Raw genomic sequence first — 16,721 nt, forward strand, 5'->3', positions numbered from 1 at the left:
ATTTACGTATTATGACTCACACAGCGCCATCTATTGATCAATTTTCACATCATTTTTTTTTCTTCTGCCATACGTTTTCCCCTTCTCCGATAATATTCCGTTGCAATTTGTCGTTCTGACCAATGTTGTTGTTTCTACAGCGTTTTGAAAATTTAACTTTAATTATAATCACCCTGTACATGGATACTCTGATAACCATATTTAAGTGCCTGGCAGAGGGTTCGTAATACTTCTCTATTATTCCAATTTGGTACAGAGTGCGGAAAAAAACGAACACCTATATCTTTCCGTACGAGCTCTGATTTCCCTTATTTTATTATGATGATCGTTTCTCGCTATGTAGGTGGCCGTCAACAAAATATTTTTTCATTCGGAGGACAAATTTTGTGGTTCAAATTTCTGAGGAGATTTCGCCACAACGAAAAACTCTTTTGTTTTAATGTTGTCCACCCCACATCCTGTATCACTTCAGTGACACTCTCTCCCCTATTTCTCGATAATAGAAAACGTGCTGCTCTTCTTTGAACTTTGTCGATGTACCCCTTCAATCCTAATATGGCAAGGATCACACACTGCACAGGCAGTCTCTCCAGTACATCTGTTACATTTTCTAATTGTCCTGCCAATAAAATGCATTCTTTGGTTCGCCTTCCCGACAATATTTTGTGTGTATTCTTTCCAATTCAAGTTGTTCGTAATTGAATTCCGAGGTATTTAGTTCAATTTACGGCCTTTAGATTTGACTAACGGATTTCTTTCAGCATTCATGTGGATGACCTCACACTTTTCGTTATTTAGGGTCAATTCCCAATTGTTGCACTATACATATATCTTTTATAAATAGTTTTGACCTTCTGATGACTTCACTAGGCGGTAAACGACAGTATCATCTGCAAACAGCCAGAGACGGCTGCTCCAAATCGTTTATATAGATAAGGAATATCTAAGGGCCTAGAACACTACCTTGGAGGACATTTCGTCAGTTGTTACGAACTGTGACCTCTCTGACAGGAAATCACGAATCCAGGCACATAACTGAGACGATATTCCATAAGCACGCAATTTCGTTACGATCCGCTTGTGCAGTACAGTGTCAGAAGCTTTCTGGAAATCTCGAAATCCAGAATCAATTTGAAATCGAGAATCAATCTGAAATCCCTTGTCAGTTGCACTAAACACTTCATGTGAGTAAAGATCTTCTTGTGTTTCACAAGAAGGATGTTTTCTAAATTCGTGTTGACTGTGTGTCAATAGACCATTCTCTTCGAGATAATTCATAATGTTTGAACACAATAGATGTTCCAAAATCCTGTTGCATATCGATGTTAATGATGTCTGTAATTTAGTGGGTTACTCCTACTACCTTTCTTGAATATTGGTGTGATCTATTCAACTTTCCAGTCTTTGGATACAAGTCTTTCGTCGAGGGAACTGTTGTGGAGCTATTGTACAGCATACTGAAATACAGTCTGGACCAGAAGACTTGCTTTTGTAACTGATTCAAGTTGCATCACTGCTCCGAGGATACCTGCTTCTCCTTACTCATGCTGGCAGCTGCTTTTTATTCAAATTCCGGATTATTTACTTTGTCTTGTTTGGTGAAGGAATTTCAGAAGGCTGTGTTTAGTAACTCTGCTTTGGCGGCGCTGTCGTCAACAGTATTTCCATTGCTATCGCGCAGAGCAGGCATTGATTGTGTCTTGTCGCTAGCATACTTTACGTAAGACCAAAATCTGTTTGGATTTTCCACCAGGTTTCGAGCCAAAGTTTCTTTGCGGAAAATGTTGTAAGCATTTCGCATTGAAGTCCGCGCCAAATTTTGAGCTTCTGTAAAAGAACGCAAATCTCGGAGATTTTCACAGGCGCCGACTGCAAGGGGCCTGAGGGGGCCCGAGCCCCCTCTTAAGTTCGTTTGGGGGGCGGAGCCCCCCCCCCCCCAATAATTATTAGTTATGTTATGCTTTGTAAAATCACAAAATGATGTTGGAATTTTTTATTTTCTTTGTTTGACGATATTTACCTTGTAAAATACATTCAGTAATGAGTTAAAGCAACTAATTATTATGGTAGTAAGCAGGTTAACTGATAACGAATGGTGTGAACCATGATAGTGTTACGGTGCTGCGGGCACCCTTAAAATCTGTCCCGGTGCGCGAAGTCTGGCGCCGGCGGGCCAGCGCTACGGCCGCAGCGACGACATGAACACGACTGGAGCAGAAGCGCCCGGAACCCTCCGCCTCGCGTCGCCTTGACGCTTAGACACATTACGACGTCGCGGCTATATAAAGCCCACCCTGCTGTAGCAGTCATTCACTGTGAATAGTTTCGTGCAGTGCATGCTGCAGACGTGTTTAGTGTTCCGACTTTAGTGCACTATTTTATATGACTATATTTTATTCCTTCGCTATAGTCTCTTAGTATATTGTGAGTTAAGTTTGCAGTGGATAAATCTGTTCCCAAAAAGGCGCGCTTGGAACTTGATGATACTGCAAGTCAACCTCCAACAATTGTTGCGTCATCTGTTGCTTCGTCGTCTTCAGGCGAGAGCCGTTCACAGCCAAATCCTGGACAATCTGGAAAGGGAAGATCATTTCAGAAGTCTTGGTTGGTCAAATGTATATGGCTATAATATGAAGCATCTGCCGGATAAGTTTGTGGCAAAATCTGCAAAGAGACAGATGCTAAAAATCTATTACAATTTTCTTCAAGATGCATTTACTTCTGTAGGGTTTTCTAACTGGGAAAAGGCTTTGGAAAAATTCCGTCTCATGAAAATACGTTTACACATAAAGAAGGTGTTCTGAAACTAAATTCTACCACTAACCAAAGTGTGGTCTCCCAGTTTAATGAACAGTTAGATAGTGATATGAAGAAAGGCCGTTCAGCTCTTGAGACAATTTTTACTACCGTGCAATTTCTGTACCGACAAGGACTAGCAATTAGAGGGCACGAAGATGTAAACTCAATTTTTTTCGATTGTTGGAACTCCGAAAGAATGACATGCCTGAGTTTAAAAATTGGTGGCGTTCGGGGTATAAATGGACGTCCGTCCCATGATATTCAAAACGAGATCATTGATCTACTACGAAAGTCTGTGTTGAGAAAGGTATTGGCTTCAATCAAGAAGACTGAACATTTTTCTATTATGGTTGGCGAAACAAGTGATTCTTCGATTCACGAACAAGTGTCATTTTGTATTCATACTGTAATTTAAAAGACGTTTTTGCTCGTCTTGATTTGTCAGTGGATAACTTAAGAGGACAGTGCTATGATGGTGACTCGAAGATGAGAGGTAAGTTTGAAGTACTAAAAAAAGTGTTGAATGTAGAAGCAAAAGCACATTATGTGCACTGCACTGCAGACAGTTTAGGCTTGACAGTTGGAGACAGTCTCCGCCATCTTACGTCTATGAGGGATATTATGGCTTTAGCCAAGGACTTAATAAACACCGTATGCTTTCAGAAGCATACGCTGTCAGAGCGCCAACGACCAAGCTGGTCTACGACACTTTTGCCCGACTCGATGGCCAATGCGAGCTTCTAGTATCTTGAGAATAATGAAAAACTTTGAAGAACTTCTAAACTTTGTTGAAACAGTTTCTGCAGAGGACAAAACAGAGGCAGATTACAAATGTGCAGGCTACCTTGAGTAAATGTTACAGTTCAAGACTTATTTCTTTTTACGTCTTTATTACCATGCAGTGAACCCCCAGTAGAGGTCAATGAAAAAATTCAGTGCCCTCATCTAAGTGTTGCTGATCTGGAAGAAACATATGAGGGCTTGATTTGTATATTGAATGAAAGGCGTGATAGTTTTGAACACTTTTGGGAATTGTGTTTAAAAGAAAAACCTTCACAAGTTGATGATCCTTCGCTTCCTCGGAATCGAAGTGTACCAAAGAAGTATGAAAACAACAAAGCCAGCTCACCGCACACTTTCAAAACCCCAAATGAATGCTACATTTACGCTGAAGTTTGTGAAACGGTGCAATCTTGCTTTATCGAGCGGTTTGCTTCAACTGGACTCACACAGGTCATTGCAGCTGAACAATAATGCTTGCTTTTAGTCAACAGAGGGGAATGAAATTTGGAAAAATCAACTGTGTTTTTCAAAAATGACCTAGACATTGAGAGACTACGCTTACACTTGAATATGTTAGCCGATTTCGCTGATAAAGAACAACTGGTCTTTAAAAAAAAAAAAAAACATGCGTGATGTAAGAAAGTACATTACACAAGAGGCTCCAATTGGAGAAATGGTATGTGAAGTAGTGAAGTGCAGTAAGCTTCTCCAAGTAGTTCCAATCACGACAGAAACAGCAGAACGGTCATTTAGCGCCCTTAGACGTCTGAAATCAAATCTACGATCAACAGTGGGACAGAAGCGATTGAACAGCTTGGCTGTTCTTCATGCCCTCCGAGATGTTTCTGATGAATTGGATATCCGACCACTCATCAACGACTTCATATTCAGTAATCCAGTCAGACACTCGACATTTGCACCTTTCTAAAGACGCTCTAGCCCTAATAATGGCAGTTAGAGCAATATTAAAAATCTTTATAAAATAGAGAATGATATACATACATAATGTTAAATTTTCAGTTTCGAAATATTAGTACTAGTTTATTACTGTGTTACTATATTACTGTAGTACTGTATTAGTTATTTTCAAATACTTAAATATTTTTAGGATGTAAGACCCAATTAAAACCCACTAATTACATACTTATTGACTGAAAATATTAGGCATACTGTATTAACTGTATTAAAGCATTAACTTTTATATATTCACTGCTCTGTAATAGTCTATAAGCATGATTATTACTGTAAATTAAATTAGCTTTTTACAAAATACCGTGTGTGCTTATGTTTTATTTATTTATTTATTTCAAAGCCAAAAAATGTATCAGGCTTGTCGAGTTATCGAGAGTCCAGTTTTCGGGGTTCTAATGTTGATCATATGACTCCAAAATGTAAAAAAAACTTTAAAACTCACTATTTTTCATCTAAAATTTAGAAAATTTCCGGGGAAAGACCCTCAGTATCCTCCCCCCCCCCCCCCACCACCACCACCCTCCCACTAATATATTTTATAAGTCGAAGCCCCTGGAGATTTTGCGTCCGTTTAAATGTGACATGTTCCTTTCGTTGTTTTTGCAACAGTGTTCTGACCGTTTTGTGTACCAAGGAGGATCAGCTCCGTCGTGTTGTAATTTATTTGGTATAAATCTCTCATTTGCTGCCGGTACTATTTCTGACATTGTTAATTTGGAAGGAGTGGAGATTGTCTCTCAGGAAGGCGTCAAGAGAGTTTTTATCTGCTTTTTCGAATAGGTATGTTTTTCGTTTATTTTTGGAGGCTTTGGGAGTTACAATATTCAACCTCGCTACGCCTAGACCTGTATCCTTTTTGATGCTTGTTATTAGCTCAGGATTATTTGTTGTTAAGGGGCCAAGTGTGTTAGCCGAGCGGTCTAAGGCGCTGCAGTCATGGACTGTGCGGCTGATCCCGGCGGAGGTTCGAGTCCTCCCTCGGGCTTGGGTGTGTGTGTTTGTCCTTAGGATAGTTTAGGTTAAGTAGTGTGTAAGCTTAGGGACTGATGACCTTAGCAGTTAAGTCCCATAAGATTTCACACACAATTGAACATTTTTGCCAAGTGTGTTTTCACAACCGTTTACTATTCGTGTGGGTTCATGAACTAACTGCTCGAAATAATTTTCAGAGAATGCATTTAACACAATTTCAGATGCTGTTTTATTCATACCTCCGGATTTAAACATGGATTTGCACCAACATATCGAGGGTAAATTAAAGTCGTCACGAACTATAATTGTATGAGTTGTTTAAAATTAAACTCAAGTTCTCTTTGAAACTTTCAGCAATTGTATCATCCGAATTGGGATAGGTAAAAGGATCCAATTATTATTTTATTCCGGTTGGCAAGAATGTCCTCTGCCCATACTAACTCATAGGGACTATCTACTTCAATTTTGCTCCAAGATAAACTACTTCTAACAGCAACAAACATGCCTCGCCAACTGTGTTTAGCTTATTCTTTCGGAACACAAGTAGGTTCTTCACAAAAAGATTCAGTTTCTGCTTCAATTCTAAAACTGAATTACTCGTGACACAGCTATACAAACGAGCGAACACATACGATGGTCACACATGGAGTCTTGCTCGCTACTGACATGACTTTAACTCGGTCATACCACCGTAACGGCCGTACATGCGCAGTGTGCAGCACTTCTGAAACGACCCTCGTATGTTTACAGTGGAGCATCACTTTTGCTGCTCACAGACTATCCTCCTGTTTCAAATTCAACTGCTGGTCCTAGTTTATGTATTCCTGTATCATCGATACTTGCTTAACATTTGGAGCCCAAATAGTGCAGAAGACATGTAATGGCAGAGTCCTGAACAGGCCTTCAGGCTATCTCCACTGTGGGACCGGCAGCTAAAAAACTAGACAATCCACAGCACTTACGGAAGCGAGGAAATGAGGTATCTTTCGAGCAGGTACCGGGGCGTGTAACTTGACAAAGGAAGGGCCAGTGCATCATAAAACTTTGGCATATCTGAAAGCACATTAACATCACTTCAGCTCTCTTTGTTGACCAATGGAAGAGGCCCTGTACATCAGTAGCAAGAGGGACGTATGTGGCGAGGAGGCAGGCAGCTCATAGTGCTACACCACCCCCACATATACATTTTTGGCTGCCTGACATGCAACTTCACTCCTTCTAATTCACACATACTCTAGTTACAAACGTACATTGTCCCTGGTGTTTCTTCATATGATTTCCAGACACTGCTAGTGGAATATCTCATTGGAAATGAAACTAATAGAGGTGCAATTAGCAGAAATGATATCACACGTACCCCTCAACAGAATTTCTGGTAGTGGTCTCCGGAAATCGTAGGTAGGATTACGAGTGGTGATGAAATTCAGGAGTCAGGCCTGGAGGCCTGCTCAGGCAGTCCAACAGTTGAGGCAGCAGCTCACAGAAAGTGGGAAATGGGATTTGGCACAAAGTTTAAAAAATGGTTGAAATGGCTCTGAGCACTATGGGGCTTAACATCTGAGGTCTTCAGCCCCCTAGAACTTAGAACTACTTAAACCTAACTAACCTAAGGACATCACACACATCCACGCCCGAGGCAGCATTCGAACCTGCGACCGTAGCGGTCGCGCGGTTCCAGACTGTAGCGCCTAGAACCGCTCGGCCACGCACAAAGTTTAAGATTATCTCAGTGTGATCAGTACAATTATTGCAAATTAACCATCAGAAATGTCAGTCACAAACTCCTTCCAAGTTGTTTTTAATGCGGCTAGCACTTGAAACTCACACACTCCAGCAGAAACCCTCCCTTATGTGATTAGTTCTTCCACTTGGTGGCCTACCCATTTAGAATCATCCAGAGTATAGAAAACTAGGGAATTTTTTGAAGTGTTAAGTTTTCTTCGACAGCTTTATTTTAATTCTCTGGTTGGTAACAATGTGAACAGTAATGAAAAAAGAAACTACAATTTTACTACATTCAGTTGAAAATTTGGTGAATGTTCAAGGGTTTTGCTTACACATTACTGCTTACCCAACTCCCCTCCCCCCCCCCCCCCCCCACACGCACACACACAAATATGGGTGATGTGTGTGTGTCAACCCCACAGTGATTGTTGCCTACTGGCAAACTATGCAGGGGTGCGCCCCCCCCCCCCCCCCCACACACACACACACACACACGCGCGCGCACATTGTACGAACGTACTTGTCATGATGTGATATGCAAGCATTAACAAGTAACCTACAGAGCATGGATAAAAATATGCAAACAGCAAAAACACAATACATTACCATGTGTAATATTGTGTAGGAAAACTGCTGGCTTTCAAAAAAGCTTCCTTTCATATCAGAATGCATAAATACAGATATTGCATGGTTTTCAGGGGCATCTTAAACCATTCTTCCTGCAAAATAGTGACAAGCTGAAGGAACAGTGATAGAGGTGGATAGCCATCGTTCACCCACAAAGGCTCAACAGTATTAAAATATGGTAACTGTGGCGTCCAGGGAAGGTGCGACAATTCGTCCTGCGAACGTGGGCCTTTTCATCTCGGAACACGGCATCACTAATGGGGAGCAAACATTGTACAGTGGGATGGACCTGATCGGTCAAAATGCTCACATAATCTTCGGCATTAGGGTGACCCGTGCCCGTGGAACACCACAGTACGGCTGCCCAAATTGTCACTCAACTCCTGCTACATGTGAAATGTATACTAAGTGAGAAACGGTGTATAACAAAACTCATCTGACCGAATGGCTTTTTTACATTGCTCCACAGACCAGGTTTTATGGCTTTAGCAGCAAATTTTCCAGTTATTACCACATACACCGCCGATGACGGGTTTCGAATTCCGGGTCGCTCTGCGGTTCCTCGCTTACGTTGTTTCGGTGCCGACGAGGTTTGCGAATGCGACATTCGGTTCTGCAGTGACTTTTGCATCTGCTGTCGTCACATTTTTCATCACGATCCTCTCCAGTGACCACCTGCTACGATCACTCGACACACACTTTCGTCCCCGTTTGTGACTCGGTGGATGCTATTTTTCCACTTTCCCTGTACGCGGAAGAAATTTTCGGTACGGGCGCCTCGAGACACCGAATACTTCATCCCTGTAGGTCACGGAGGCACCAACAATTTGCCACATTTTATCTCTAACGTAATGCACACAACACTGTCGCGACCACGGCCGGCACTTGCAACGTATCGAGGACTTTGCACAGGTGTCGTCCGAGGTGAAAAACGACAGCGCGACCTGCGGGCTTGTCTAGCGTCCGCATTTATGTTCGAGCGTGCGTTTCTTGTGGTGTTTCCATATTTTTGTCCAACCCGCGTACAAACACTGAGAGATCTCTTCTATAGCAGTAGACATATTGTAATTCAGGTCATATAAATACATTAGTAACTAGTAACACGATAGTATGTTTATTTCTAAGAGTTTTCATCACCCGACAAGTAATCAGAACACTAAATCTTATTTACATAAGTAGTATCAAATGGGTTACGTATGAACCGCACCCAGAGGTGGTGGCGCAAGTCTTACCACACCACACACAAGCTGGAGTGCTACTCGTACTAGAAGAACGCAGATTGTGTATTTCTGGGTAATTTTTGTGGAAGAAGCCCACGTGGTTGCAAGATTACGAGGCTTTTTCCCTCCTCAGTGCAGACAAAACTCGAGACATATCGAGGTAGCTCCAAAACGAAGGGCATTGAAAGTTTCTACGCAGTTGAAAACATTAAGAATAATTTAACATATTAATTTTTTTTCATTAGTTATTTTAATTTAAACTTCCGATTATTGACGAGGTTTTTTCGTATGCTTCTTCTGAACTTATATTGCATAAACTACTATCTTTAGTATTGTATTATTGGAGCTAATAATTAAACAACGAACACTGTTATGTAGGGAATATTCACACGCACACACACACACACACACACACACACACACACACACACACACACAGTCGTGCCTTTTTATATGTGTGACAGCTAAGTGTGTATGGAATTTCAGGAAAAGCCGCAGGCGGTCGAACCTGTTCACTCCCTCCAAGAAGGGCGAGGACAAGCTGAAGAACGGCACGGAGCTGGGCAGTGGACGCGCCATCCCACTCAAGCAGGGCTACCTGTACAAGCGCTCCAGCAAGGCGCTCAACAAGGAGTGGAAGAAGAAGTACGTGACACTCTGCGACGACGGCCGCCTCACCTACCACCCCAGCCTGCACGTGAGTACCACTGTCTACTCTCAAATCAACCCCTCACTGTTCTCCATGATCTCCACTTTTGCAGAGAAAAATATTATGGTTCCATTGTTGATAACAACACAACCACCACCACCACGATGAGCAAAGGTCCCAAGTTCGAGTCTCGGTCCGGCACACAGTTTTAATCTGCCAGGAAGTTTCATGTCAGCGCACACTCCGCTGCAGAGTGGAAATCTCATTCTGGAAAGATCAGTCTCGTTAACACTGTTCTGTATTTCAAGATGTTAAAATTGATCATTCCGTCAATTGAAGAGTAGAAATGGAAAATACTCTTAAGTGCTATTGTTTCACAAAATGTGTTTTCAGTGCTGTTGTGTTCTCGGTACTCTGTTGCATGTCCCTAGAATTGATCCAGTGTCAAACCGTGGACAGACACATTAGTAGATGGCGCACGGTCTTTGTGCCGAGCATTCCTCTGGACTTCCAAAACTTAAAATATATGAGAAGTGGTTTTTGTTGCCTACAGCTCTACTATTTAAAAGCTCACTACTGCATATCTGTACCTTTGTTACCACTAACATGTGTTGCCCCAGCGTTAATGCTATTTGGAACAAAAACGTTCAGTCTGCTGTTTTGTCAGAAGCTAACATTTTTGGATCTGTGGCTGTGTGCAGAATACAAGCTGATGCTAGCAACCAGCTACTGTTAATAATGCTGTTTATTTACGTAAATAGCACTCGTATTGGTTTCAAATTGAGTGATTCATCTCCAGATGGCTGTTTATGTTTATGTTTACCTTAGTGGTCGGGGAAACGGCAGCCAACAACCAATGTAAACAGCAACAAGTGCGACATAAATATGAGCAGCCATATCTAGATGAAGCTCCCGATTCGAAATTGCTAACTGCACTATTTGTGTAAAATAAATAACATTCAGGGTGTATACGAGCTGGGACAACTGGGAAATCCGGGAAAAACCTGGAAATTTTTCATCCAGGTGTAAACCGGGAAAAACCCGGGAATTTTTTAGAATTCTGGGAATTTTTCATTGTTTTAGTTTTCAGTTAATTTTTTGTGACTTTGAATGGTAAGAACCAATATTCTAACAAAGAATATTACTGTATCTCGTTACTGAACGAGAAAAAAAATAAAACGAAAATAAAACTTAAGTTGCGAAGGAAATGCACCATATACAACAACAAAACACATTGCTCATACAAGCGTCTGCCAACAGCAAAATGTGTCAAAGTCTTCCTAAAGACTATACAATGTTTCATAACAACAAATTGCCTCCGATGAGCGTGACGTCACAACTGTTTACACTACATTCGTTCTGGCTACAGAAGTGTGGCAGGTTCAAGCAAAAGCAGCAAGCAGCAAGCAGCAAGATGCTATACGGAAAAATTTTACTGGTGCTCCTAAGCTGCCAGATTCACATACGTGCAACAGCCCGGAACTAGGGGGCGGGGACAAAGCGGGGTATCTGCCCCGGGCGGCAGTTGACGCCAAATTCGTATTATTGAGGAAAAATACCTTGTTTCACAAATCGACTAGCATCAAGCGCACGTTGGTCTATTGATTACTCATATGATTTTGAACGCACCCCTGTTGGTTTTTGAACATTTTTGAACAAATTCAAAGTTGATTTCTGAATGAATCATAAGTTGATTTTTGAATGTGTGCATAGTGTACGTGATGTCTCTGTAGGGGAATCCCTGTCGCATCTAGAAATAAACTTTCTTGCAAACGAAAGGTGACGGGTCAATACGAGCCGAGCGGAATAAAGCCGAACAGGTGAATGGTAATCGCTGTTTATGTTGTTGACTGGGTTTGCAAATGATCAGTGCTGTTGTAATTACTGGCGAATTCAGTAGATTCAGACTACCAGAGTGGAAATAAACGACTAACAGGAATAACAGGCAACAAATATTACATATTGTCTTCTCTGTGTAGCCAAGAAAATCAAATTTTGACAGAAAAGTTTTGGCCAGACCGCTACACTATTAAGGGCCAGTTATACAGTCCCCGTCTAGCAGCCGCTAAAGTTCTGTTCTGGAAGTAGCACGGAAAACGCGTGTGTATATTAATTTAAACAATTACATTTTCCTATTTGTGTGTTCACGCTGATTAATAGTGATGTTGCTATTGGCTGACTACATCATGTGTCCTATGCTCTGAATATCCAGTATCATCGGCTGGTGAGATCGCTTGACATGAGCTATGACTGGTTTACAAAAGCGCATCGCAATCTCGATTTCAATCCTTCGGAAAGAAACATGTGATGATTGGTGGAATTCGAATTTATACTTTCGTAATACGAAAATATGCAGTGTACATGTTGCTGCACATGACATCTTTCCAAAACGTGTTTTTTCCCCTGAGTTTCGTTTTCTAAAGTGCCAGGAAATTCTAAGCCGGTTTATAAAACCACAACTGTTGAAAGGATTGATAAGTTTTACAGATCTGAGGAAAAGTATACTGTTAGTTAACATGTAGAAAGTGTATTTTTAACCGGGAAATCTCCGGGATTTTTTTTCTTGTCCACGTATACACCCTGAACATTATTAACAGTGACTGGATGCTGTTTCTTCTTTGCAAGCATCAGTGTATAGAAACTTTCTTATTATCATGTAGAACCAGTCAAGTTCCTGGTACAGCACTCAGAAAGTTCTTAATAAAGTATTTATTTTCTAATTTTCTTTGCAGTGAGCAGTATAATTCTGTACTTCCAGAACACCTTCTCAGTTTTTTGGGCACAAATCAGTTTTGTACAAACAGAGATACACTGTCTTTTTCATTCTCCTTATAAATGTCACACTTGGGAGTTAGAGCACTGACCATTTCCACTCTTCAGTTCTTTCCCTCTACGGTTCCCCACGACTTTATAATTCTGCATTATTTCTGAAGATTCATTGTCGGTCATCCTTTCAGTACGATTTAAACATTTTATCTGATGTGTTTCAGGTTATTCCAGCGTGTTCTTTATACCTAATCTGAGACCTACATCTCTATTTCAGATGTGGTAAATTCTTGAACATCCTAAAGTCGAGTGTGGGAACCTCATTCCTGTTGCGTAGATTCTTCTGTTCAGGGTCCAACATTCTGCTCCAAAAGGAACTGTAGGCGCTATGATTGTTCTACAAAATTTTGATATTTACTCAGCACTGACTTTATCATCTCAGGGTATCTTCATTGTGCTGCATGAACTGGAGAATGCTTTGATTTTGGAGTCAGTGTTGCTGGAATGTAACCTAGATATTTAAAACTTTTACCCAGTTGCACAGATCCTACTGAGATTTTTGTTCTTCTCAACTCTCTCCCAGTATCTTAGTTTTATGTACAGGTGTATCAAAATTATATATTTTTAATCCTAAATACAGTTTGTGGACTGACTTTTGTAATGCATCTTCTGGTTCTGTTACGATTAGTTGCTCATCTGCAAAAAGTCTGTTCAACTTTCATAGACATGTCTTCTAAAGCTTCCTCACAGATTAAAACTGAGCCATAGCCTGTTTCAGTTCAGCACATACTCCACTGTAAATTGAAAAAAATGACTCATTGTCTTCACCCATGTAAAAATTAAAGGGTGTAGGTGATAAATAACACCCTTGTATGACATCTTGGTTATTTGCTTCTTTTTTGCTGATTTATCTTTGCCTCAGTATTTTGCTATAAAGGGTTTTAACAGAGCCTCTCTTTTCCTTTCCAATATTTTGTGTGTAACCACTCTATTTGATAATATTATAAAACAAACACACATTTACAACAACAACAGCTATGGGTGACTGTTTTGTGCATCTGTCATAACCAGTTTCAAGGCTAAATTCTGATTATAAAATGCTCTTCATCATAATAAAGAGCCTCAACAGATGTAAATACTGGAAAGCTTCAGTAGTAGTGGCGATTTAAGAAGGGGAAAACAGGATGAAGGTGAGGGTTGAGGTTTGTGTCGGGGAGGGCATTCCACTAGAGTAGTCCGTGCAGCTGTATTGGCTATACTGCTGTGGCGGTGTAATGGCCAACTCATCTGCCTAGAAAGCAGGAGACCCGAGTTCAAGCCTCAGTCGTGGCACAAACTTTTTATTCATTTCTTCGGCTTCTATTATTAATCGTAAAGAGATTCCCGAGTTGTGCTCTTACTGCTGCTTACGACCATCGACACAGTTACGGCTTACGGTTTGGTTTCATTGAGCGTATGTAATTGCCGTGTCTGTTTGCACATTTTCAGGCACCTCTACAGTGCTTAATATAAAGGCAAATAATTTGATAAACAATAAAATGAGTTGCACAAAAGAAAGTTTTTCTTTCGCTATTTTTCTAAAAACCTAAAATGTGTTCCACGTGCTGTTCCAGGACTACATGGATGACGTGCATGGCAAGGAGATCTCGCTGCAGTACGTGACGGTGAAGGTCCCCGGGCAGAAGCCGCGCGGCTCCAAGTCCATCGTCTCGGCCGGCGCTGGCGCCAACAACGGCATCAACGAGAGCCTCAGCTCGCTCACCATCACCAGTAGGTGCCGAGACTTGACCTCGAGTTTTACCTAAAAATAACACGGCCGAGTCATTTCCATCTGACCTGTCAAAGCCAGTATATGGTGCTCCGACAGGGAATATTTGGTGCTTTGACGCCACTGCCATTTTACGTTTAAGTTCGATAATGGGAAGTCCCTGGTGGAATATGAATAATAGGAGGGGTAAAGATAACAACTCGGCAAGCAGTTGAGGCACTGACAAGTTAAAAGACACACAAACTAGATAAAAAATGTTGCTAAGCTTTTGGGCAATGTTGAGTTTAGTTTTTGCATGTTTCACAGGTCACAATTGCAGTCTCACAAAACAGCGTGGAATGTCTTGGTCTTATTCATTCACTCCTTCATTCATTCATTCATTCACAAATTGTGTCCTGCAATTCCCATCTTGAAGGAGGAAGAGCCTCCAGGGGTTTGGGACAACTCAATTTACACATTAACAGGCAGGAGCAGCCATTGATGGCTGCTTCTATATGAAGTGTGCTGACAGCAAATTATGACTGGTGCTAATCTGTTCTGATAATTACTTCTAGATCACTTTAAAGAAAACTACTGTTTCTCCTCCTATAGGGTAATCTCCTATAGGGATAAGAGTGGTACCGTGGATCTCCACTAGTAATTTTGGCCACATCAGTATCTTATAAACAAAGCCACACATTCTGCTGGTGAGTCTATCAATTAAAGGTACTAATTTGTAATTATGCCTGTAGAGTTCCTTGAGGCAGTAGCTAGCTTCACCAGTGAGCAGTGAGGTTGTCTTGTTTTCATCAGGTGAGAACCAAAAGCCATTTACTGCTTTAGATAATGCATTTTGACCACGAGCTGTTATATTTAACCTGTATATATCGTATACCAGTTTCGGTCAAAGGCCACCATTGCTGGATGTAACGTTAAACAGATCAGTTACAAACGTATCCCATTTTCCTTTTAAGCTGATAGGTCATCAAGGGTGTTACAGTGAAACCGCACAAACAGCTATCTTAATCTATTCTCGAAATGCTAAAGAACATATATTCGTTTCGTGCTTCTGTGGTACATTATCTGTTTGACTTGAAGCAGTATGAGATATGTTCATTAGCATAATTGCAACTTTGATGCTTTCTCATCTTAAAAGGAAAATGGGATATTGTTTTAACTGATCTGTTTTACCTTACATCCGGTGACGGTGCTCTGTGACCGAAAGTGGTAGATGATGAATAGGATAAATAAAAAAGCTTGCGATTAAAATGTGTTTTCTAAAGTATCTAGTTTTCATTGCTGACAAAAACTTCAAAAGTAGCAGTTTGTGTCAGTGTCGTTACTGTTATGCCTAGGTAAATATTCATTATGATCTTTTTCTTGTATTACGCACATAAGAAAGGCTATTTTACTTTACGCTAACATTTGAGGATGATAAATTTTTGTTTGCCAAGATGGCGGCATTGGTGTTACGAGCCCGTTTGGTGCTGGCAGTTTGATACTTCAATATAAAAGGGCACAAATTATAACCACTACAGAATCTCCATTCAATTTTGTGTTGCAGAAGCATCATGAAGAGTTAACACCTAGGAGAAACAAAAAAAAAAATTGGACAAGCAAGACACGATAATATGGAGATTCTACATTATACAAAGGACCTTCAATAAGTAATGCAACACTTCTTTTTCAGCAAATTTCAGTTTAACAAATGCTGAATATGTAGTGGGGCATTGTGGAATATTCCTGATTTAGCTGCTATAGTTTCACGATGCTCTGGTAGGTGGTGGCACTACAGTAGTCTTCAGAATGGTGACAGTAACAGCAGAGAGCTGTCATTGACTTTCATTTGGTGGAGAGCGAGAATATTGCAGATATTCACAGGCACTTGCAGAATGTCTGTGGAGACCTGGCAGTGAACAAAACTAAAGTGAGTTGTGTCTGTCACCATCACAACAGGACTGCACAAACCTGTCCAATCTCCCGTGTGCCGGCTGGCCACGTACAGCTGTTACTCCTGCAATTCTGGAATGTGCAGACATTCTCATTAGCGGATCACAATCGTACGTCTGGCTGCTTCACTGGATGTCTCTGTGGGTAGAGCTGACACGCTTATCCACCTGTTGGAGTACTCAGAGTGTTTGCCTGCTGTGTTCATTGCCACCTAACAGAAACCCATAAAGAGCAACAAAGGACTATCTGTGCTGAATTTCTTGCTCATTATGAGGCTGAGTGTGACAATTTTTTGTCAAACATTGTCACAGGCAATGAAATGTGTCGAAAATGTTGAAACGGAAGCTGTGGAGTGGCACCACACCACCTCTCCTCCGAAGAAAAAGTTCAGAGATGCACCCTCAGCCAGTAAAGTCACGCTGACAGTCTTCTGTGACTCCGAACGAGTTATTCTTTTTGAAGTCTTCCCTTACAGTGCAACGATAAACTTGGAAACTGAGGAAATGACTTG

General features: G+C 41.1%; 1 protein-coding gene across 1 annotated transcript in view; it reads left to right on the forward strand.

The window, feature by feature from the left end:
* LOC124552388 (centaurin-gamma-1A) overlaps positions 1-16,721 on the forward strand; it is a 321,735-nt gene that overhangs the window by 234,961 nt on the left and 70,053 nt on the right. Inside the window, exons 9-10 of the mRNA XM_047126650.1 lie at positions 9,585-9,795; positions 14,127-14,283. Coding sequence (XP_046982606.1) covers positions 9,585-9,795; positions 14,127-14,283 — 368 coding nt within the window. The remainder of the gene's footprint in view (positions 1-9,584; positions 9,796-14,126; positions 14,284-16,721) is intronic.

Source organism: Schistocerca americana, chromosome 10, assembly GCF_021461395.2.
Source record: "Schistocerca americana isolate TAMUIC-IGC-003095 chromosome 10, iqSchAmer2.1, whole genome shotgun sequence".
Lineage (NCBI taxonomy): Eukaryota > Metazoa > Arthropoda > Insecta > Orthoptera > Acrididae > Schistocerca > Schistocerca americana.